At 49.5% G+C, this 23,265-nt stretch overlaps 1 protein-coding gene across 10 annotated transcripts in view; it reads left to right on the top strand.

The window, feature by feature from the left end:
* Window positions 1–15,388, top strand: part of Ror1 (receptor tyrosine kinase like orphan receptor 1) — a 291,697-nt gene extending 276,309 nt beyond the window's left edge. For all 10 annotated transcript variants that reach the window (XM_010605068.2, XM_010605069.2, XM_010605070.2 and 7 more), the window contains 2 exons: window positions 581–792; window positions 11,905–15,388. In XM_010605068.2, coding sequence (XP_010603370.1) covers window positions 581–792; window positions 11,905–13,332 — 1,640 coding nt within the window. In that variant the 3' untranslated portion in view covers window positions 13,333–15,388. The remainder of the gene's footprint in view (window positions 1–580; window positions 793–11,904) is intronic.
* Window positions 15,389–23,265: the final 7,877 nt, after the last annotated feature.

The following is a 23,265-nucleotide window of genomic DNA, read 5'->3' on the forward strand; positions in this document are numbered from 1 at the left end:
AGAAGACACGAGGCCCAGATAGGAATGACTGGTTTGGTGTTCACCCAGCCCCTCAGAACTGACTCTGACTTCAGATCCCCATATTTTTGGGCCAGTGGCTTTTGGGAGACTGGAATCAGGATGCTTTGGCAATGCTGATTCTGGAAGATGCAGGCCGGCCCGGAAGTCCATGTCAGCCAGGACCTGGGCAGGATTTCTCAAGATGGCGGCCAATGGAGGAAGAGCCCTGTAGTCCACAGGAAGGTGCCCAGATGTATGCAGTGGACTCACTTGGTGTTTAACTCTTCAGGTGTCAGACAAATGCAGGTCTGCTGCTCGAGGTAGGCAACATCGTTTGGGGGGGTCCATGCACCCCCAAAGTCTTCATCATGTCCCTGTTTAATTTCTGAACATTTAAACTTCAAACTTTTAAACTTCAATAAATTCTGTCAAGGTTTGGTAGAAACAAAGTGCAGTAAGTGGTGTGTTTCTTTTTTCGGAGGGTGGTGTGTCTAGGAGAATAGAAGTTCGTTTTAAACTGTGCAGTGTGATCGTATACGTGGGAACAAGTGTGACTTCTCTTTCTCCTTTCTGCACCCAGACTCGAAAGATTCCAAGGAGAAGAATAAGATGGAAATCCTGTACATCCTGGTGCCAAGCGTGGCCATTCCCCTGGCGATCGCTTTCCTCTTCTTCTTTATCTGCGTCTGCCGCAATAACCAGAAGTCATCATCACCACCAGTGCAGAGGCAGCCGAAACACGTCAGGGGCCAGAACGTGGAGATGTCCATGCTGAACGCGTACAAGCCCAAGGTAAGGCCAGCGGTGCGGAGCTGGGCCCCGGGACGCCAGCACTGTTCACCTTCCCATGCTGATAAAATCCGCCCGTATAGAATCGGAGCTTGACGGCACCAGGGTCCATTTCCCCAGAGGCGGAGACTGACCCTGTATCTGTACCTTTGCCGCGGAAGCTCGAACTCGCTTGCCTGAGTGTGCCCCGCGGCCGAGCCAGCCTGATTACGGCCTTGAGTTTCAGGGCCACGAGGGACCCTTAGGGGTCATCTTGGCCCAGCCCTCAGGACTCAGAATGCAGGCTGTATTACAAAATGTCTAAGATTCCATATCTTCCTACCAAACTGAGATAGAGATCCAACATTATCCTCAAACTTCTCTACCAAGAAATCCTTTTAATTGCACAATGTACACTTAGTTGTAAAAATTACTGTAGTGTATAATTTTAAATGGTTAAGATTCAAAATGTTACGTTTTACACTCACATATATCACCACAATTAAAAAGTCCTCTTCGTGCCTAACTTAAACCCCACCCTGTTCACCTAGGACTATTTGGGAGAAGGCTGTCCTCCAGCATCTCCGCAGCCGGTCTGCCCTACCCTCTCTGTGCTCAATCAACCCACTCTGCTTTTGATTCTCATCCACATGGCAAGGACCCGGGGTCTCTACCCTTCCTTTGAATGGGGGCCTGAGCTACATCCGGGAGCTCAACTCCGGGGGTGCACCCCCCACCCAAGCAGCTCGGCCGCGCTCTGAGCAAAGAGATGCACTGAAGCAATGTGGGATTCTCGCTTCCACAAGCCTGTCTTTTCTTCCTGCCACAGCTCCAGAGTACCAGTTATTTAACAAATATGTATCTTCTCTGAGCTGGTGACCGTGTTGTTCTTTTGGCCCACATAATAAAACTTTAGGATAAAAATATCTTCATGTTCAAATCAGCTAATCCTTTTGCCTGCTAAGTGGAATCTCATAATTGGGACTCTCAGCCCTCTTTTTTTGTTTTACTTTGCTGTTCAGGCTTTTGTTTAAATTTAAAAGTCTTGAAAATAATTTTGCTGTTATAAAATCATATTTGTTGGTAAAGTTTTAGGGTTTGTTTAAATGCTAAAAATTCATTTGCAAGTATTTTGTTTCAAGCAAAATCACTGTTCTCTTGCTGAGTGTGAGTATCTGCCATTAGAAAAAAAAAAACAAAAAACTACCCACCCTGAAGGTCATAAAGCCCATACAGTGGATTGGGAGGTGGATACAGTGGGGTTTCAGTCTTTTGATATCGTAGCTTCTAGCAAGCCAATTTGCAGGCACAGTGGAAGTTTTTTTAAAAAATAAAATTTCATAATCACATAATAAGAGAATAACAACAGTTGTTATACTGTGTATCTTCAAAGTAGTTACTCAGAGTATAAGACATAAACCAAAAAGATTCTTATGAAAAGAAAGAGATAATAACAGAAATCTTTCTTTTCAACGAACTAAGATAAACTAATAATATAAATGAAACCAATGAACATATATATTGGCATTTGTAATTTGGGGAAGTATTTGTACATCTCCCTGTTTCTCAGTTATCTCTTTTCTATTTTGTTCTTTACTTGTGTTTCTCAGAGAAGAGAAACTGTGTGATAGTTGAGCTTGCACCCATTTACCTACAAATCCCTCAACATGGTGTTTTTAGGGCAGTATGGTACTCCACTCTGTATAAATACCTCATTTTCCTTATCCACTCATTGTGGATGGACATATACACTGTTTCCAAGATCTAGCTGTTATAAGTGGTACTGCTGTAAACATTGATGGGTATGTATGGATCCCTGTACTATGAAGATTTAACTCTTTGAGGAAGATACCTAGAAGGGGGGTGGCCATGCCAAATGGAATTTCTACGTTTAGTCTTTTGAGGAATCTCTGCACTGAATTCCAGAGTGGTTGTAACTAGGTACATTTCCACCAGCAGTACAGTAGAGTTCCTTCATCCCCACGTCCTCACCAGCATTTGTTATTATTAGACTGTCTGATGTTAGCTGTTCTTTCTGGGCCAAGATGATCACTCAGTGTAGTTTTCATTTGCATTTTTCTGCCAATGATGAGCATTTTCTCATGTGCTTCTTGGCCATCTGTGCTTCTTCTGAGAAGGGTCTACTCCTTTTGGTTGGCCATATTTTGACTGGATCTCTTATAACACAAGGGTGTGTTACGGGCCGTCCAGGGAGCCCTTACTGCTCATTGCGACTGCAGTGGGTAATCCGGAGCCAGCACTCAGACACCCTCGGCATCCCCTGGCCTGCAGCCTCTCCTGCAGCCACTGCCATTCCCCGAGGCCTTCCCTAACACTGCTGTCCTCTGCTGAGGGCCTGGGCTGGGAGCAGGCCCTGGTCAGTTGGTCACAGAAGTCACACTGGGTAGCAATGCCCCGTCTTCGGTGGCAGGAACCATGGATGATCAGTTCCGGGGAAGGCATTGCTGGGGTTAGTCCTCCCTAACAATTATATATTGATTAAATATACATTGGTTAATACATTATGACTTCAGGGTCTTTTACATCCTTTATCTCACTTAATTCTCTTAGCTATTATATCAGGTAGCTATTAGTATCACTGTTGTACAGCCAGGGAAACGGAAATTCAGATTGTCTCGTTCAGGGTCAAAGAGGTAATAACGCATGGAGATAAAAGACAAATGTAGGATTTTTCAACCCTAAACAAAGCCCTGTTCTCGCTGACCCCTGGTAACGTTTTCACACAATGAGTGCTATAGAAAGGGGAGGAGCCTGGCCCACAATGGAACATGACTGCGCGTAGCCAGCCTTGGTCGATGTGTGCCGTGACCTTGGAGCTCCGAGGTCTGCAGTCAGTCACCCCTGTGCCTGAGTCAGCCCAAGCCCTGGGACTGGTGACAGCACTCTGTCCTCTGTACCAAAGAGACCAATGTAAAGCACTCCATCGTGTTTTCCCAGAGCCCTGGCGGACTCTTCCCTCGTCACCAAGTCTCCAGCCTCCTACGGCCACAAGCCCTCTCCGGGCAAGACTGGATGCCGGATGGCTCAACATTTGCCTGAGTTGAGGGAGGAAAAAAGAAATGCTAACTTTCCTTTTTCCTTATTCTCCTAAGGGACTTGATCAAATCAGAGCTCTTGCATTGTTTGTTTTGGTTTTTACCAAGTGCCTTTCTTGGAAAAGGCACAAAGGGCTTTGGAGACCTTAAAGAAAATTCCTGCATGTGAACAGCCCATCTTGGGATCTGCTTTGAAAGGTCACCTCCACATGAAGAGTACCTGTACCTATAAACCTAAAAGGAGGGACACTCACAAAAAACAAACACTGCCAGAGCCAAGTGGGAAGGGGTTTCAGATGAAAAGGTTTTGGGAACAGAGGGCGGGAGCTGGTCTGCCCTCCCCTTATCCTTAGTTTTTAAAACTCAGAGAGATTCCCGCTTGTATTCATCCTCAAGAGCACACCCCTCAGGTTTGAGCTGTTTCCAGCTTTCTTTGCCTGCTGCTCTGCTAGTCTTCCCCTGAGCCTTTGGATGAGGAGAAGGAGGCGGGGGGAGAGGGGGGGGAGGAGGAGGAAGATGAGGAGGAGGACGAGGAGGAGGAGGAGCAGGAGGAGACTCCTGGAGATTAGCAAGCGATACCCTCCCAGAGGACAGTGGGTGGCCAGCCACAGATGGTCTGGCAGACAGGGCTGGTGGGCTGGGAGGCTTTTGAGAGGCCAGGCTTCCCTCTGGTCAGTGGGGAAAGGAGGCCAGTGGACCAGAGAGGCACCGTGAGACTGTGCCACTGCAGACGGGAGACGGAATCCTGTGCCTGCTGACCCCTCACACCGGGACTCCTAGAAGCCACCCAGCCTCCTCCACACTATTTCCCAGCTGTTCAGAGAGAGAAGTAGGCATCTGAGCAAAGCCTTATTATTTATTTTCCTTTTATTTTGATCAGCAAAAGATTTCAAGCCATTTAATCCTCTAGTGGTGCCTGGATGATTTTGTTTGAGATTGCTTTACAAATTCTGCAGTTGAAGCATGTGTGTCTTTAAGTCCTTTGGAAAATGAATCTCCTCAGCAGAGCCTGGAAAGCCTACTTCCCTCCCTTCTGACTCTTTCCCTTTGTCTCCTTCCTCCGCTTCCACTTCCCCAAGCTGCCATGGGTGAAGAGCAGCACCCTTCAGATGCACCACCTCAGGTGAGCAGGGGCTGTGGGGCTCACTCCTGGGGGCAGGGCCTCCCCTGCCCACGTCCTGGCCGCTCGTCCGCCTGGGGAAGAAGAGGTGGGGCGCGAGGCAGGGCGTGCTGGTCCTGAGGCTGCTCACCCACTCCAGGCCTCGCGCTGCCCCCAGCTCCTCCACTCCCATGCAGTGTACCTCCTCTTTCCTTCCGAGCCACAGCAGTGCTGAACTCCTAATGCTTGACCTGTCCCCTTGGCCAGCCATGCGGCTGCTCCGCCCAGCCCCTCGGGACACCCGTCCTCCCCAGATGTCCCGACACTTCGGGGTCTCAGTCTCATCACTCTTTCACGTGTCCCCACAGCCAGCGTCTCCAGAGCTCCCAAGCTCACACCATCCCAGGGCCCTGGGCCTTTGGGAATCACCAGTGATGTCATTTGATCCAGGGGTCTCTTCCAAGTCTCCCTCTTTAATTTCTCTGAAGCACAGGCTTTTCTTAAGCACCGCCTCGAAATGCTTTCTCCCTTGGCTTTGCGCCTGTCTCCACCTCACGGTTTCTTTCGGAGCCCTCAGGAGCACCCTCTATGTTGGCCAGCCCCACACCCCATGCCCCCCGTGGGTATCATGGTCCCCAACCCAGAAGGGCCAGCCTCGAATCATAGAGTTCATTCCAGCACCCAAGAGTCCCCACCATCTGGCCTGACTGCTTCTCCAGCCACATTTGTTTTAGTATCTTTCTAGGCGGTACTCTACTAGCCTTCAAAGAGCAAGGATTTAGAGATAGGATTACAAACCTCCGCTTCATTGTCTGTGTCTGTGAGAGTCTAGGCAAATAACTCACATTACTTCTCTGAACCTTTATCCTCTCACCTGTGAAGGATGAAAACAGCACTTGAAAGGGTACTTCTGACACCCCGAGAGCACATCTGGCATCTCCGGGTGTTCGGTGGCTGGAACCTGCTCTTGTTTCTGTGATGGTGATGGTTGTAAGTCTGATGAAGCCACGGCCAAGTAAAGCAGGAAGCTGTAAGTCCAGTGGCCCCCAGCATTAACGGGGTGGCGACAGCGAGGGTTATGCACGTCACGCTCTACACGGTGCTGGCCCTCCTTGCGTCTGCCCTGTCGCCATGCTGCACACCCTTCTCACACCCGGATAAACCTCGCAGGTGGAAGTGGGTGGTGACCACGGCTGGGAGGGCGGCCAGGGCACAGCCTCAGCTCGGACCTGTGTCCAGAGAAACTTGTGAGGAAAACAGGAATCTAGTGGCTGTGATGTTGGGCAAGTCCTTCCTCACAGAGAAAGCTGCCTGACCTCGGTGGAGTCTTCACCCTGACTCTGTGAAGTAAGTATAAATTTGAGCCTGATTTGGGGGTGAAGAAACAGGCTTGAGGTTAAGATTCACCCGAAGACTCACAGCTACCAAGAGGCAGAAGCAAACTTGAATCCAGGTCTGCCCAGGTCAGGAGCCTGGGACTTCGGTGTCGCTTCCAGGCTGGCTGAAACTTCCCAGCCCGTGAACAGCGCGTGGTGGGCAGGCTGGCACCAAAATTACTGGCATCTGTTGGGTCTGTTTCCAAGAGAACCTCTCCGGTCGGTGCTCTCAAGTAACCACCGCAGAATCAACCCTGGTCACCACCACACATTGAAACCAACTCTCAGAAAGCTGCATTCTACAGAAGAGAAATGCTTCAGAAGTTAAATCACTTCCAGAGAAGTGCAGCTGAATCAGCCACAGCGGCAAGCTGGTGGTTGAGACTCCCTCTAGAACTGCATTGCATAAGCCAGAAGGCACTTCTTCAGCTGGAGCCTTTGAACATGTCCGTAACCTCCCAGGGTAAAATGGCTGTGGCCTCTTGGCTTATAAAATGTAGTCATTTCCATTCAGGAGTGGAGCCAACTGTTTTGCAGAAATTTACCTAAGATCCAGTAAAATGCACAAGGAAGGGAAAGATCTTGGGAGTCCAGCAGGATCATAGCCACCGCAGCCTGTACCTTGAGTGTCCCGGTCATCCTCATCCGCGCCAGGGGGACACCTTGCAGGATCCAGTGGAGAATGTGCTCCTGCTTTGGGGTCAGACCCAGGGCCAGCTTGAGCCTGTAGTCCTGCCTCAGCCTCCCATGTCACTGTGGGTACAGGCAGGCACCACCATGCCAAGCTGAAAGATTTATATTTCAGAACCTTGAATTAAACCCAGTAATTGCTGGTCAGTGATCCTGGTACTTTCCTTCTACCTGCATTTTCAAAGTATCTTTTCGAGCAGATTTATTTCCTCCACCTGTGTCAGTGAGGATAGCTCAACCGGGTTCTTCACACACATCCTGGTCAGTCCTGGTTGTCTGGAAGGCCGTCTCCCTGTTCCTGGGGCTTTCCTGACCTGCAGACCTGGTCTTTCCCACAGGGGAACCTCGGGCCTACAGAGGCAGAAACGCAGTCGTGTTCGACCCAGTCCTCCAGGTGGGCTGAGGCCTGCTCCGTGGGCCCAGAACTGTGTTGCCAAAGAGGAGGCCCTCTGATGCCCTCCTGCTCAGCCTACCCCTCTAACTTGAGGAGGGGCCAGGTCTGCCTGCCCGTGCCTCAGTGGGACGAGGACAGATACCATGACATGGGACTTCCCTTCTGCAGACACCAGAGTCCCTCCCGCAGCAGCCCAGGATGGAAGGGCCATGGTCAGCCTGGTCGTCAGTGCGTGGGAGCCAACCCCGCGTGAACAGATGGACACTCCCACAGTCCGGGCTGAGCGTGCCCTCCTGTGGCCCTGCTTCTCATCTGCTGCCAGCCAGACATGGCAGAACTGCCCTTCCCAGCAGGACAGAGTGGAGGGGAAGCTCACAGAGCTGGCCTTGTGCTGCACAGATGCTGGAGGCCACCATGAAGTCCCCACCTCGTCCCCTCGTGTAATCACTCATGCTGAGAGCAGGAAACTGCACTCAGCAGAGAGGGTCTGCACCAGGAGGACCCTGCCCTCTGTCCCCTCACCTGAGACTGTCCTAAGGTGCAAAGACAGAGTGGCCGTGCCGGCCCTCTTCTGTTCAGCTTTTTGTTTTATTGGTGCAAGTCTGCAGTACATCATGATTGCATTCGTCACGGGGAGCTGGTGTGCTTACGTAACTCATCTTCGTTCTTCTTCTCATCCTCTCTCCCTCGCCTTCCTCCATTCCTTGGTCCCCTTCCATTTTGTGAAAGTTCTGTTTTCTTTATCTAGCTTTTATTCTGCTCTTTAATTTCTTTATACTTTGGGTCTCTCACCTAAGAGAAGCCATGCGCTATCTAAGCTCTGTGTCCGATTGATTTCTCCGCACCTCGTGGTCTCAGGGAGCCTCCGTTCCCTGCAGACACTCGAGTGCGTCCTCGGTGGCAGAGCGGCGCCCCGCGGTGTGTGAACACCGCCTCTGGTTTGTCCGGTCATCCAGCCACTTCAGGATTCAGCTACTGGGAGTTGTGCCGCTGTAAGCATGGGTGTGCATGGATCCATCTTTAACGCCTTCGGGAAGATGCCTAGAAGGCAAAGAGCCGGATAGATGGAATTTCTTTACCCATCCTTATTCATCACCATCCTGAAAGTCAGACTGATGGCTCCCACTTTCCTGTCTGAAGGTGGAGAGGTGGGAAGAGGGCGCCATTCGCACCTGGCCCACCTTGCTCCCTGCGGCCCGGCCTACGCCTCCTGCAGCGCAGAGCTCGCTCCCACCCCACGCAGCTGCTCTCCAGGAATTCCCAAAGGAAGACTCACCATCGCCGCCCCCCCAGTGGATCGGCTCCCATGGCCACATCTACCTGCCCCCAACAAAAATGACATGATTTCTGAAACCATGCAGAGGCACATGTGTGCTTACGCTGAGGAGTAAAAATGTTAACATTTCCCCTGAAAGCCTGGTTCAGCTTTAAGGTACTTAATTGCCTCACAGCGTATAATAAACCGGGCGCATCTTGTCAACCAGCTAATGGAAGGAGTGACAGAGAGGTAGGCGCCCGGTCCGCCCGTTCCCGCACTCCTTTGTACTTGGTTTATTTTGGCCCCGGGCCTCCTATGTATTTTACACTTCTTTACATTTTGTACATCCCTGTGTGACAAACACTTGTCAAACGAAAACTAAACAGATTTATAACCCCTTAACTTGAAATGAGCCAAAATTGAACTGCCAAAACTTTATGACTTCATTTTCTTTCATAGTTTCCCACTACACCGGCTCAAGCAGACAGACCCCGCTTGGGGTCAAGGGGAGGTCATTTCACTTTCGTTACTAAAATATAATTTACAATATGCCAGACCTAAACAAGTTTAGCCTAAAGGGTTTGTGTAATGTAAACCATCTGTTCCTCAACAATACAGCTAATTTCCTGCCGTCATCCCACAGTCTACTGACTGCTTCTTTAAGGGTCTTTATTATTTTTTAACTAGTTCAGGATTTACGTAAAATTTGAAAATGGCTCTCTACTTAAGACTCATTTGTGCCAAGTAACTTGAGCGTTTAAAGAAATGAAGATCGCTGTGTCAGTGGTTCCTCTGAAACCCAGCTACGGGTGATTTTCCCAGGCGTTTCCCTGCTGCTGCCTCACAGGTGTTCAGAGGAGAGATTTTGTGCAATCTCCACTTCGTGTGCTCCCTCTGCGTCCTTCCAAAGCAGGCCCCGAATTTGGTTTTGAGGGGCTCAGGAAACTGTGGTTCTGAGCAGCTCCCACCTGTGTGGGGTGGAGAAGGGCTGGGCCCCGGGACCCTGTGCGTGCGTGCATGCGTGTGTGCATGCGTGTGTGTCCCGTGGGTGTGCAAGCCAGCAGGCTGCCCTGGTGTTCACCAGAGCAGGATGGCCGGGACAGACGTCTCAGAGGTACAGGGCAGCTTTTTCAGGACCCCTGAAAACCCTACACTCTTCCTCCAAGCCTCCTTCTCAACCTGTAAAATGGCGAATGTTACAGAGTTTTTCTTCCAGAAACGAACCTGAGAGAACCAGCTTGCTTACCTTGGTGGCTGGGATTCAGCCAGCTCCAGACACCCAGGCTGTGTCACCGGTGCCCCTTCCTCCCTTACTCTCTCCTGGCCGCTCACCCGCGTGTTCCCGCAGCCTGGACTCCATCGGAGTCTCCCAGAATCCTCAGAGGAGCAGGCTGGGGCCACTCAGCTGCTGAGCAACCCACAGGGATCCTCTCTCACGTTAAAGGATTTTTTAAAAACAACATATCAAACTACAGGAGAACAGAGACAGGTTACCAGGAAGACAAACACAGCTTTTAAAAACACAGGGAATTATCTAAGACTTTAGAACTGCTGAAGGCTTTAAATGTAAATCATTGCATTTACTCCGCCTTCTGGACTACTTCCCTCATAAGGATAAGAAAATGATTTAAAGAGCTCCGAGTGGGTGGAAATCACTTTTATTCATCGTTTTATTTATTTCCTACTGCAACTGTGCGAGGTACTTATTACAGGAGTGCACAGAGATGGACTCAGGCATGGAGAAGCGAGGACAGTGTCCAAGGTCAGCGGCCAATGAACGGGACTGGCCGCAAAGGGTTTTTCAGTGAGCTAGGTTTGCTAAGTGCTTGGCGTGGTGCTGGGGAGAACGGACTATCACTAACAGGAAACAGCGATCCAAGGCAAACCCGGAATTTGCATGAGCTCGAAGCTCACGTGGTTTGAATTATGTCACTCTGTCTGTGGGTTAATCTCGAGCAACTGGGACAAGAGGGTGGTGCTTCCGGCTCCTCGTTAAACCAGTTAATGGTGCATGGTTCATTTCCTAATTCCCATTTTCCCCAAAGAAGTGTGCCGGGCTCTTACCCTTCTCCATCAGCGCAAGCCTAGGGATTCCGTTTAGGTCAGGACTGCTGCATCAGGTGGATTTGTTTACACCACGTGCAGATGTTATTACTGAAATTCCTTGGTCTGGCAACTTTCTCGTTGCTGGAACAAAATACCCGATACCGACGACTTAAAAGAGGACAGGTTTATTTTGTGTCAAGTTTCAGTCCATGGTTGGCCGGATAGAAAGCAGCCAGAGAAGGGAGGAGCCTGGGGGAGCACGGCCCCCTTCCGGGCCACGCCCACAGTGACGCCTCTTCCAGCCAGGCCCCGCCCCTGGCAGGAAGTCAGCTGTCAGCCCCGCCATCCACTCTCCTGCAGGTCCCACTTGTGAGTGAAGGATGGTTTTGGGGGCGTCTAGATCTAAACTGTAGCATCCCTCATCCGCATGCAGGGAGAAAAAGTCACCTTGGGTTACACTTGCCGGAATAAGTAAAACCAAGTGAGTGCCACGCGTCTGTTCAGTTGATAACCTTCCTCCTCACCCCTTTCCCGTGCAGACTGAAGGCGGAGCGGGTGAGGCTGGATTCCATCCCCAGCAGGGAAGGGGAGACACAGGCCCAGACCTTGGCAGCAAAGGAAGAACAGTGGAAACGCCTGTCATTGAAGAAGAAATTTTCTGATGAGTCTGATGAGATTGGCCAGATATTTTAAAATTTAATAACTGAGTTTTTTAAATTGGTAGATCATTTACCTAGTTCAGAAATTTTGAAGTATTAAAAAAAAAGCGCGAGGTGAAAATGCCACTCCTCCGTCACCACGGCTTCTCCTGCGGCCTGATTCTGTGCCTATGCAAGGAAACAGAAATACGCGCGGTAGTTGTCTCCTTTTACACAAGGGCAGCACTCAGCATTAACTGTTCTTTCGCTTTTTATCTTCGAGGGAGCAGTAGGACCAAAGAACTTTCTACGGCAACAAATAATCTATTTAATCAGCTTCCTCTAGGGCACATTTAGATTAATTCTAACCTTTTGCTACTACAAACAAAACTGTAATGATCGCTCAGATTTACTTTGCTGAAAATTTAAAGAAATCTATCACCATTAGCCTCAGCACACGTTTGTGATCTTTTGTAGCCTCTTCCTGCGGGCTCCCCTCCTTGCGGACGCCGCCGAGGGGTCTTGACAGGGAATGTTTTAACCCACGTTTTCCCTTCCCCCCTTCCTCCCTCCCTCCAGAGCAAGGCCAAAGAGCTGCCGCTGTCCGCGGTGCGGTTCATGGAGGAGCTGGGCGAGTGCGCCGTGGGGAAGGTGTACAAGGGCCACCTCTACCTCCCGGGCATGGACCACGCCCAGCTGGTGGCCATCAAGACCCTGAAGGACTGCAACAGCCCGCAGCAGTGGGCCGAGTTCCAGCAGGAGGCCTCGCTGCTGGCCGAGCTGCAGCATCCCAACGTCGTGTGCCTGCTGGGCGCCGTCACGCAGGAGCAGCCGGTGTGCCTGCTCTTCGAGTTCCTCAACCAGGGCGACCTGCGCGAGTTCCTCATCATGCGCTCCCCGCACTCCGACGTGGGCTGCAGCAGCGACGAGGACGGCACGGTGCGGTCCAGCCTGGACCACGGCGACTTCCTGCACATCGCCGTGCAGATTGCTGCGGGCATGGAGTACCTGTCGGGCCGCTTCTTCGTGCACAAGGACCTGGCGGCCCGCAACGTCCTCATGGGCGAGCAGCTGCACGTCAAGATCTCGGACCTCGGGCTGTCCCGCGAGATCTACTCCGCCGACTACTACCGGGTGCAGAGCAAGGCGCTGCTGCCCATCCGCTGGATGCCCCCCGAGGCCATCGTGTACGGCAAGTTCTCCTCCGACTCCGACATCTGGTCCTTCGGCGTAGTGCTGTGGGAGATTTTCAGCTTCGGACTCCAGCCCTACTACGGGTTCAGCAACCAGGAAGTGATCGAGATGGTGCGGAAGCGGCAGCTGCTGCCGTGCTCCGAGGACTGCCCGCCCCGCATGTACAGCCTCATGACCGAGTGCTGGAACGAGGTCCCCTCCCGGAGGCCCCGGTTCAAGGACATCCACGTGCGCCTGCGCTCCTGGGAGGGGCTGTCCAGCCACACCAGCTCCACCACGCCCTCGGGGGGCAACGCCACCACGCAGACCACCTCCCTCAGCGCCAGCCCGGTGAGCAATCTCAGCAACCCCAGGTTCCCCGGCTACATGTTCCCGAGCCAGGGCCTCCCCGCGCAGGGCCAGATCACGGGCTTCATCGGCCCCCCAATACCTCAGAACCAGCGCTTCATCCCCATCAACGGGTACCCGATACCTCCGGGGTACGCGGCCTTCCCGGCCGCCCACTACCAGCCCACGGGGCCCCCCAGGGGGATCCAGCACTGCCCCCCTCCCAAGAGCCGCTCCCCGAGCAGCGCCAGCGGCTCCACCAGCACGGGCCACGTGACCAGCCTGCCCTCCTCGGGGTCCAACCAGGAAGCCAACATCCCGCTCCTGCCGCACCTGTCCCTGCCCAGCCACCCCGGCGGGATGGGCCTCGCGGTGTTCGGCAGCAAATCCCAGAAACCCTACAAGGTAGACTCCAAGCAGCCCTCTCTGCTGGGAGACCCCGGCGTTCACGGGCACAGCGAGTCTATGATTTCCGCAGAACTGTAAAGGGTGCACCTTCTTGTAAATGTGGTATGCGGGACGAGCTAGGAAGCTGGAGAAAAGATTTCTATTCAAATGTTTTTATTGAGTAGGGCTCTCATTTAGCAGACGTTGCAACAAGTATCTTCTGTGAAGTTTAGCTGTGTCTTACCCGGCAAAATGGGCACCAGCCAGGAAGACACCGGCTGGGATCCACGATTGGTCTCCAGTGCCGAAAACTGAACCAGCCAAGAGGCGAACCCTGTGAGGAAGCGTCAACCCAAAAAGGAAAGTCCACGGTGCTGTGTGTGCCTGGCCATGCCCGGGCTCTCCCTGAAATGTGTATACCGTAGCCCGGTCTGCCTGCTGTCCCTCCTCCAGGACGAGAGTTCGGGAATGATACTGATTCGATTCAGACTCTGCAGTGTCTGTACAGAAAAGATGTTCAGAAGCCACAAGGAGTTGGTAAACCAAGTTCACAGTCCAGGATGGAAGTGAGCCATAGCGCAAGTGCCCTGGAGCGCCTGTGTGGGGGCTTCTGGGGGTGCCCTGTGTGCCTCTGTGGAGACCTCCTCTTCTGCTCGTGAAGCCTCTCCCACACTGTCCCTTGTCACTGTGTTTACATGAGCCCTCCCGTTATACAGGGCACAGGACCCAAAGCAGGCTTGAGGTGGCTGCTGGAAGTGATTGTCGATCGACTGTTCACCTCACTGAGGCAGCAAAGGAAGCACAGTCTGGAAACAGGTCCCTGAGCCGAGATCAGCAGCCCTGGGGCAAGGGCAGGGACAGGAGTCTCCAGGGGACTTTGCAGGTGCCTCCCCAGAGCAGTAACATTGACGGGGAGGTGCGGCTGCATACCAGAGCAGCATATCTGCAGCCACCGGCAAGGGCCCAAGGGTCCCTGGCATCAGTCACTGTCCCCAGACAGGGTGCCAGGGAGGGCACCAATAACCAGGAAACAGCCTCACTTTTTATCTGTGCTAGAAATGTTCACAGATTTTATTCCAACCCCCCAATTCATAACGATTTATTCGTAGTTAGTTGTCCAACGACAGTATGCCCTGTCTCACAAAACATTACAGTCATTCTACCAAACAACACCTGGGTTCTCATTTCAAAGACTACCGAGAGCTGAATTCTTTGGGCCGGTAAACAAGCAACACGATCCTTTCCACCTTTGCCCGAGGGAGGTACCGAATGTGCCTCTCCTGGCATCTGCCTGCTGCCTCTCTGGGCCAAGTTTAGAATTCTCATGGCCTTCAAGTTCTATATAGAAAGGAATTTTATATTTGATGTTTGTCCTGTTAAAAACAACAGCTCCTTTATTCTAAAAACAATGTCTCCTGGTCTCATTTTTACTTTAAAGCTGTAAGAGAGGAAGAGACAGGATCCACAGTAATTCCTGGATATGGTATCTTGTGAGCAGAATGTAAGATCATGGGAAACCCCTTCATGTTTCCAGTTTTTAAAAATACAATTAACATGAAAATTCAAGGCAGTCTGTTTACCAAAATGTGTTGCAACTTTCCCCAGCCTGAGTCTTCAGACAACAAGCATGAACTTGTAGGTAGTGAACTCAGAAGAATTGGCTGCGTTCAGATTTACTGGAAGATACACTGATAGTCAGAGGTTACATTTTTTAACTTTAGGTAAAGGAGAATATTTGAATCCTTTTGTTGCTATGCAACTGTTTAATGATGAAGCTCCAAACCATAATTTTATCATACGACAATCTATCATTTTCCAAGAATATTTATTATTTTTAAGTAAACAGCTTTAGTGAATCTGAGCATCCCTTAAAGGGAAATTAGCATTCCGTGAGCCAGTAAAATACTTCTCTGAAAAACATTCTCATGGTTAAAAGTAAATTCAAGTTAGTTTTTAAATAAAGAACTATAACTTTTTTAAACACTTTGTAATAACTGAAATCATTAAGGTAAGCAAACTAAATTTCAAAACCACTTGTAATAATGTATTTTCTAACAGCACTGTGATACTGAAAAACACAGTCTCTTTGTATTAAATAGTATTTTTTCCACAGACTGAAAAAAATATCTTTTGCCTTGTTGACAATGTTTTGTAAGATGACTTTATTTTTCAGATTCTTTTTTTGCACAAAACTATGTTTATGGTTTGTATCACAGAAATGAAAATATATCTCTGCATTTTTATCTCTGGTCTGTTTCCTTGTTTCCTTTGTTCTTGATCCAGTATAGATTTTCTTCAAGTATATAATGGCAGCAATCAGATATCTCACCTTGCCATATCTTACCTTTATTTTCACTGCATGCTCTTAATCGCTATATTACTTAATTTTGATTTGTTATTATGGGCCTTTCACGTAGAGAAGCATGGAATTGTAATGACACAAAGGTTATTTTATATTGAGGATATATGCATTTGTATTTCATACACAAGAGATGATATTAAACACTGATTATTTTATGTGCTGTTTAGAATGTTTACTATACAGTATTATTTCCTGAATATTGCTCTCATACAAGTATTTAGGAATTTTAATATTATTTCTCCTAATGATTGACATGTTATAAAAAGAGTAATCACAATTCCTATTCACTCTTACTTCACTGAAATGATTTTTCTGTGTAGGCTTTTAAAATGGGTTTAGGGCTCAGCAAGTAGCATGGTGGTAGACTGCCTCTTAGCACAGCTGAGGCCCTGGGTTCGATCCGCAGCGCTTCAAAAACAAAATAGCATTCTTTTGCTAATGACCACACATGGAAGGGAGCACCCCAGTGATTTCATAGCCAAGTACTACCTACCTATATATGGCAAGTTGTGAATTTTTAAAATCAGTCTAATATATTGAATGGTTACAACCAACAGAATGTAGGAATTTGAAAATGAGAATAGAGTCTCAACCTTTTCCGCCTTGAGGTTTGCCGACAGACTTAGACATCAAAACTCATGTTTTAAGACTCTAAAGAAGAAAAGCCTGTCCAACTTAGAGCCCAACCATATTGATAAAAGAAATGTGGCTGTTCCATTGCCACAGCTTATCTTTATGATCTTCCTTACCCAAAAGTTTCCCATCTGGTGATTAATATACACTTCCAAGGAAAACGAGTATCATTATGAAGCTTCAAAGAGCTCGTCCATCGCTGCTGTTTCATACGGAGGGGAGCACAATAAAACCTTCAGAGCCTTGCCCATCTGTTTTAGGTATGCCGCCTGCCACTGCCTCAAGGTCTAACTCAATAAAGAGCCCCACGCCGGGCTGGGGCTCTCCTCTCCCTCCATAAGCCCTTCGCTCCCGTTTCCTTCTTATGTCTCTCCAGCCTCTGACCCTCCAGCCGTCTCCAATCCACTTCTGAGTCCCTTGGTTCCCTTCTTTCCTCGGTCCCCCACATCTGCACCCTCTGTAGGTAGTGAATAAGGAGTTCTGCTATCTATACACCTTCAGAGATGGGTCCTATCTTGGGATTTCTTAAAATGGGGTCCAGCAGCACCACCCAGGAGCTCACTAGAAATGCAAATAATCCAGCATCACCTCAAAGCAGAAATTCAATAGGTCACACCCAGAAATCTGTTTTTATAACCCTCCTGATGACTCCAACGTATTCTAAATATTAGGAACCACAGAACCTATCTGTTATGACTTAGATCTAAAGTGACCTGTGCTGGACCAGGGATTTAGCTCAGAGGTTCCACTGCCTGCAAGGACCTGAGTTCAATCCCCGGTACCAAAAAGAAAAAAAAAAAAATGTCCCCTGCAAAGTCTGGTGTTCAGAGGTAGAGTTTGGATCCCGGGGGCACTGTATTCATCAGTGCTTTGGAGGGTGGATCTCTTACTCTGGCTCCTCCCTTCTCTGCTCTGCTCCCTGACTGCCATGGTGTGAGCAGCTGTCCTCCTCCAGGCCCCTTCCACCATGTTGTTTCTGCCCTGGAGCCACAGATCATGGGCTGAACCTTCGGAGGCCATGAGCCAGATAAACTTCTCCTTAAAGTAGCAGGTGTCAAGTATTTTGTCCCAGCAACAGGAAAAGTAATACACAACCTAATTTAAAGGCATAAAGTGGAGATGAGTGATCATATCCTTAATAATTTAGTACACATATAAGCATTTAATAACATATAAGCCGCTTTATTCTCCATAAAGAAAATGAAGTTTTACTTAAATACTGGCACTAAAAACAGCATGTTTGACTTTGGTTATATTTTCCTGTGATTGTTTGCTTGAACAGAAAACAGCACAGGCTGTGGGAACAGACCAACTGGACTAGCCTTAATCAAGAATACACCTCTTCTCCCATCTCTTCTAGTTTATCCAAGATCCACATTCTTGGACATTGGCTGAAAGCTTTTCCCTTTATAAGAAAAAGCTCAAAGCAGTAGTGTTTGTTTGTTTTCTGAGACAGGATCTTGCTTTGTAGTCTAGGCTGGCCTTGAAATCAGGATCATCCTTCCTCAGCCTCCCAGGCCTGGGATTACAGAGGTGCACACCACACCCAGAGCTGGCTCCTTAGTACAGCTTTTTTGACTCAGACTGACAGTTAGCAAAGCAGAGAGCATGCGCCTCCCTGTTGGCCTTTCCCAGGGCCAGGGACACCCACAGGGAGCAGCAGGACTTCCTTGCCCGCAAACAGCATGGAGTGGGGGCAGCTGCGGGCCTTCCTCCCACTCTGCGCTGTGGCACTGGACCCATGGGCAGATGCCTCACCTGCGTTGTGGGCTGCTGTCCCGGGCAGCTGCAGCCTGTCAGTCCCCAGGTGGCTGTGAGCTCTCTGTGCAGGCCCCGAGGCTGGGGGAGGCCGGCCCCAGGGGTGAAGCTCATGCTCCTGTGGATTTATAGAGTGTTTGTTTTCAACCAGCAGCTCGCATGGCAAGGAGGAAGCAATTACAGCGGCAGAGGAGAAAGGAACTGCGCAGGACAAAGGTGGGGTGTTTTTCTAGTTAACCTAAATTCATTCCTTACCACGGATGCCAGAAGCCTAGGACACTGTTAGCCCAGGGGAGGGAGCCTCACGACCGTGAGAGGGCTCCTGGTCCAGGCCAGGGTGCCGCTGGGTCCACCTGGCCGGCTCAGTGCCCAGAGGCACCCGCTGGGTCTGTGGGTGGACGTAGGATCAGCCCAGTCCCCAGTCACCCAGGGGTCACCGACTCCCAGAAGAGGACCGAGACACGGGCCACAGGGCTGGCAAAGAGCGAGCCTTACTGAAGGAGCCGCAGAGTTGAGGAGATGCCCTGCCTTCAAAACGAGAGGGGCTGGGCTCAGGCTGTTGAGAAGGTTGATCCCGCACCTGCTGAGACGCAAGTAGCCGGATCCTCAGTCCCAAGGGAGACGGGCTTGGTCTTCACGGACCTGGGCTCCGGCCGTGAATCCACACTCGTGCTCACACACGCAATCTGTTTCACCACTGAAATAAAACAGTAAAATACTCCTACAGATTCCTCGGGCCTGGCATCCAGCCCTGTCCTCGGGATCCCGCCTTCCCGGAACTGGGAGAGGAGGGCAGTGGGCCCGCTGCCCTTGCACTGTCCAGCACCTGCGCGGTGGGTCAGGCCCGGAGCCTCCATTCCTTTCTCCATGGGATGCAGGCTGGGCTCCCGACTGCGGGCAGGATTCCGTGGTGTGCTTGAGGCTCTGAGATCAGGCCCCAGCACAGAAAATAATGATAATTAGTATTTATTCTTCCTTTTAAAAAACTACTAGGGATTGACCCCAGTACCTTTACGCTGAGCTACATCTCTAGCCCAAAATTTTTTATTTTGAGGCAGGGTCTCGCTAAGTTGCCCACAGCTGGGCTGGAACTTATGCTCCTCCTGCCTCAACCTCCCAAAGTGCTGGGATTAGAAGCCTGCACCACCATGGCTGGCTTTAGAAACATTTTCTTTAAAGGAAAGGCCCTAATATCAGGTTGTTGAGATTTTAACTTCCCCTCCACTCCTTGTTACCCATGGGAACTTAGGATAAGGAGGTGCTCAGAATGACACTTTTCATTCATCCATGAAGAGAACCAGGCCCCTGCCTGCCAGAGAAAACAAATCAGATGCCTTCAACCAGGGAAACAGGCCTTACCAAGTGATCACGCAAGTCCCCAAAAAGGTCCTTGATGCCCAAGCTAAAGTGACAGAGGGGACAGCTGGGGAAGGTTATCCCAGTTTCAACCCTGAAATGTCCTGTGCCCCTGGCACTCCAGGGCTGCGGATCACCCCAGCTGCAGCAGGGAAGGGACAGAACAGCAGCCACCATTGATTCCCAGGACCTCTGTCTGGTGACACGAATGTAGAAAGCAGTATGGATCCTGTGGCCTCTGCATCTCAGGGCCCTGCAGGCAGAGAACTAATTATTTTGTAATTAACCCCTTCCTGAAATGTACGGGAGTGGACAGTTTCCACTTTAAATAGCAGAGCCAGCTTCTTGAGCCAAGGCTTATATAAGTAAAACATCAGTGTTTTCAAAGAGAAATGTCAGGAATTCAAGTCGCTGGACCAGGCTGCCCACCTCTTTCTCCCCGTTTGATCTTTGAAGATTAGCATTCAGTATTCTCATGACATTTATATTGAGGAAGGAATATAACATTATTAAAAGCAGAGAAACTCAATATTGGGAACACACATCAAAAGCTCTCTGAGACAGAGGGGAGATCATACGATTTGGAAGCAGAGTTACTAGGAGCATGTGTGCTGCGCTACGCTTTCTAGTTAACAGTGTAACAAATGCCAAAATGTGATTTAAAGCCCTTCTCACAGCTGAGCCGACCTGGGCCGCCCTCTGCCTCCTGTTGCTCGTGCGGGTGGGGGTTCAAATCCAAACAAGGTTAGCACTTTGTCTTGGTATATGAGGAACGCAGTCCTCCAGTTTGAGTGAAACAAAACAGCTGTCTGAGTCCTAGGGAAAGAACTCTTTCTAAAAAGTGCTGGTTGTAAATCCAGAGACAACCGTAGCATCACAGACGGAGTGGAGACATTGTCCCTTGCTTTGCTCGCCTCAGGCAATGAAAATTTGCATGTGAGCCTGTGAGCGTTTGGTCTTTGGGGGTAGAGATACCATACTCACCATGATCCCAAACCTGGTCTCAGGTCCTATGCTGGTATGATCAGGTTAAACCACCTCAGGTAACTCTGCTCTCTGGATAAGAAGTTGTGTGGTTATCCACTTCTACACAACAAAATACAGCTGAATGTCCCTAATCCGAAATTCTTAATTCCAAAATGCCCCAAACTCTGAAACATCTTGAGTACCAACCTGAGGCTCACACAGTTTCAGATTTTGGAGCACTTTGGATTTTGGAATTTTGGATCAGGGGTGCTCAACCAGCAAGTCTATGTAAATATTCCAAACTCTGAAACATTTCTGGTCCAGAGCATTTCAGACAAGGGACCTTCAGGCTGTCCACCAATGTAGCAGGTGTGGCTTGACTGGATTCTCCGCTGGGCTCTCACAAAGAGCTGGCTGTTCAGATTGGGAATCTGGGTCCCATTGCAAGCTTATGTGATTGTGACAGGACTTGGTTCTTTGTAAATGTGGCACTCTGGCTCTGATTTCTTGTTGCTGTCCACCCCAGGCCCACTCTGAGATCCTAGAAGCTCTCCTTGTTCTTTACTGTGCAACCCTTTCACTTTCAAGGCAACAGCAGGGAATCTCTCTCACCTGGAGTTGCTCCTACACTTGGAATCACCGACTGCAGGAAGAGCGCAGTACCACTGATGGGCTACCTGGTTAGGTCAGGCTCACCCTGGAAAACCTCAAAGGCAAATGCTCCATCTAACTTAACCACAGGGACAAACCACATCATATTCACACTCCTGGGGTTATGCAAGGGCTACAGAAGTCCAAAGAAGTAATGGGATCTTTGTGGTTTAAAGCAACTGGATCATGGGAGTGCCACAGCTGCCCTGCTCTTGGGAGGCGGGGCCTGATCAAAAGAGGCCGCCATTGAGGGTGTGACCTGGAAGGGCTTACCTCTCTCTCCAGCTCCTCCCTGAGCTGAGCAGCTCTGCCCCCCACAAGGCCCTTCCGCCATGCCTTCCTGCCTCGAAATCAGTTAACCATGGAATGAACCTCTAGAACCTGTGAACCAAAATAAATCTCCCTCCTCTGAGTGTCAGGTGTTCGGTCCTAGTAATGAGAAAGGGACAAAGACAAGGATTTAAGTAAATCTACTCTCACTGGAAAGTACAGAAATACCAGAAGTTGATACAGAAAGAGTATTTACTAGTTGGTATCTTTGAGGGACGTATGGGTAGTGTACATTGATAATTTGCACAAGCCAGTGGCAGTTAATAAACATATCATCTGACAGAGGCGACGGGAGGCATACTTAGGGTGCGCGGCAATGGTTTTTAACCTCGTGTATTCTTTATTTTTGATTTGTATATAAACATAGACAGTAAATTATATGTAACACTTTTTAAATATTATCTCTATGCCTTTCTGGCAGATTTGCACATGCATGTGTCACCCTTTAATCATTTCCCTCCCGTCATCGCCTGCTGCCCCACTGCCCTCCCGGTTCCAGGCTTTGGGGGTTTGAGTCACGTAGTTTTGTTCAAATCCACCTGCCCATCACACATCCGTACACCTTCTGTCCCCTCTCTCCTGCCCTTTCTTTCCTGTCATCCCTTTTGGAGACAACATTTGTGGAGAACATGGGGCATTTATCACTGAGTCTGGCTTATTTTTCCCAACACGATGTTTTCTACCTGCATCCCATTTTCTTCAGATGACAATGCTTTTTTTTCTTTTTAGTGGCTAAATAATTCTATATTGTGTGTACATATACTACATTTTCTTTTTCCCTTTGTCTTAGTTACTTTTTTGTCACTGGTACAAAATAGCTGACACCCACAGCTTAGAGGAGGGAGGTTCATCTGGTGCCCAGGTTAAATTGATCCCAAGCGAAGTCAGCTGGCCCCGAAGTAGCAGGAAGAGGGTGGGGGGTCTGGCGGAGGTCAGCTGCTCAAGTCATGGTGGGCGGGAAGCAGAGATAGGGGGCTGGGGAGGGAGATGAACCCTTCCAGGCTGCCCCGTGACCCCTCTTTCCACCCCTAGGAGCAAATCCGCGGGGCTGCCCCATGGCTCAGCCGCCTTCCCCAAACCCTATCTCCGAGCCCATGAGGCTTTGGGGGGACAAACCACAGCGCCCTCAGGCCATGCTGCACCCTGCGCTGGTTCCACCTCTTGGCCACTAGAGTTGTGTTACAGTGAACCTGGGTATGAGATCTCTATCCCTGTGCTGTGCTGATGTGGACCCCTTTCGTGGACAGCTCCATAGTGCTGTGGTCCTCCTGTTGGTACGGCTTTGTGAGTTGAAGTTGAGTATTGTGATGCTGCGAATCTTGCTTTCCGCCACCCCCTTAGGATTGCTTTGGCTTTTTGTGTTTCCATATGAATTTTAGGATTATATTTTTTCCAGTTCTGTCATTGTTATTTTGATGGGGATTGCATTGAAATCATAGATTGCCTTTGGTAATATGGCCATCTTTTTTGTTTGTTTATTTGTTTTGAGATAGGGTCTTGCTATGTAGTCCAGGCAAGCAATGAACTCACTGTGTAACCCAGGCTGGCCTTGAACTCATGGTGATCCTCCTGCCTCAGCCTCCCAAGTGCTAGGATTACAAGCGTGCATGACTATGCCCAGCCTTAACATGGCCATTTTAATATTAATTTTGCCAATCTATGAACATGGGAGGTCTTTCCATTTTCAAGAATCTTTTTCAATTTTCTTTATTCAGTATCCTAAAATTTTTTTTGTAGAGGTCTTTTACCTCCATGAAGAGATTGATCCCTCCTTGGTTAAATGGCTTTAAGCTATTTGAAATTGTGTGAAATTGTTTTCCTGTTTTCTTTCTTAGCTACTCCATTTCTGCTCTATGAAAAAGCCATTGATTTCTAGTGTTGATTTTATATCCTGCTCCTTTGCTGAGTTTATTCATCAGCTCCACAAGGCTTTCGGTGGAGTCTTTAGGATCTTCTAAGTATAGGATCATACACTT

Source organism: Fukomys damarensis, unplaced genomic scaffold (assembly GCF_012274545.1).
Source record: "Fukomys damarensis isolate Sample0158 unplaced genomic scaffold, DMR_v1.0_HiC HiC_scaffold_33, whole genome shotgun sequence".
NCBI lineage: Eukaryota > Metazoa > Chordata > Mammalia > Rodentia > Bathyergidae > Fukomys > Fukomys damarensis.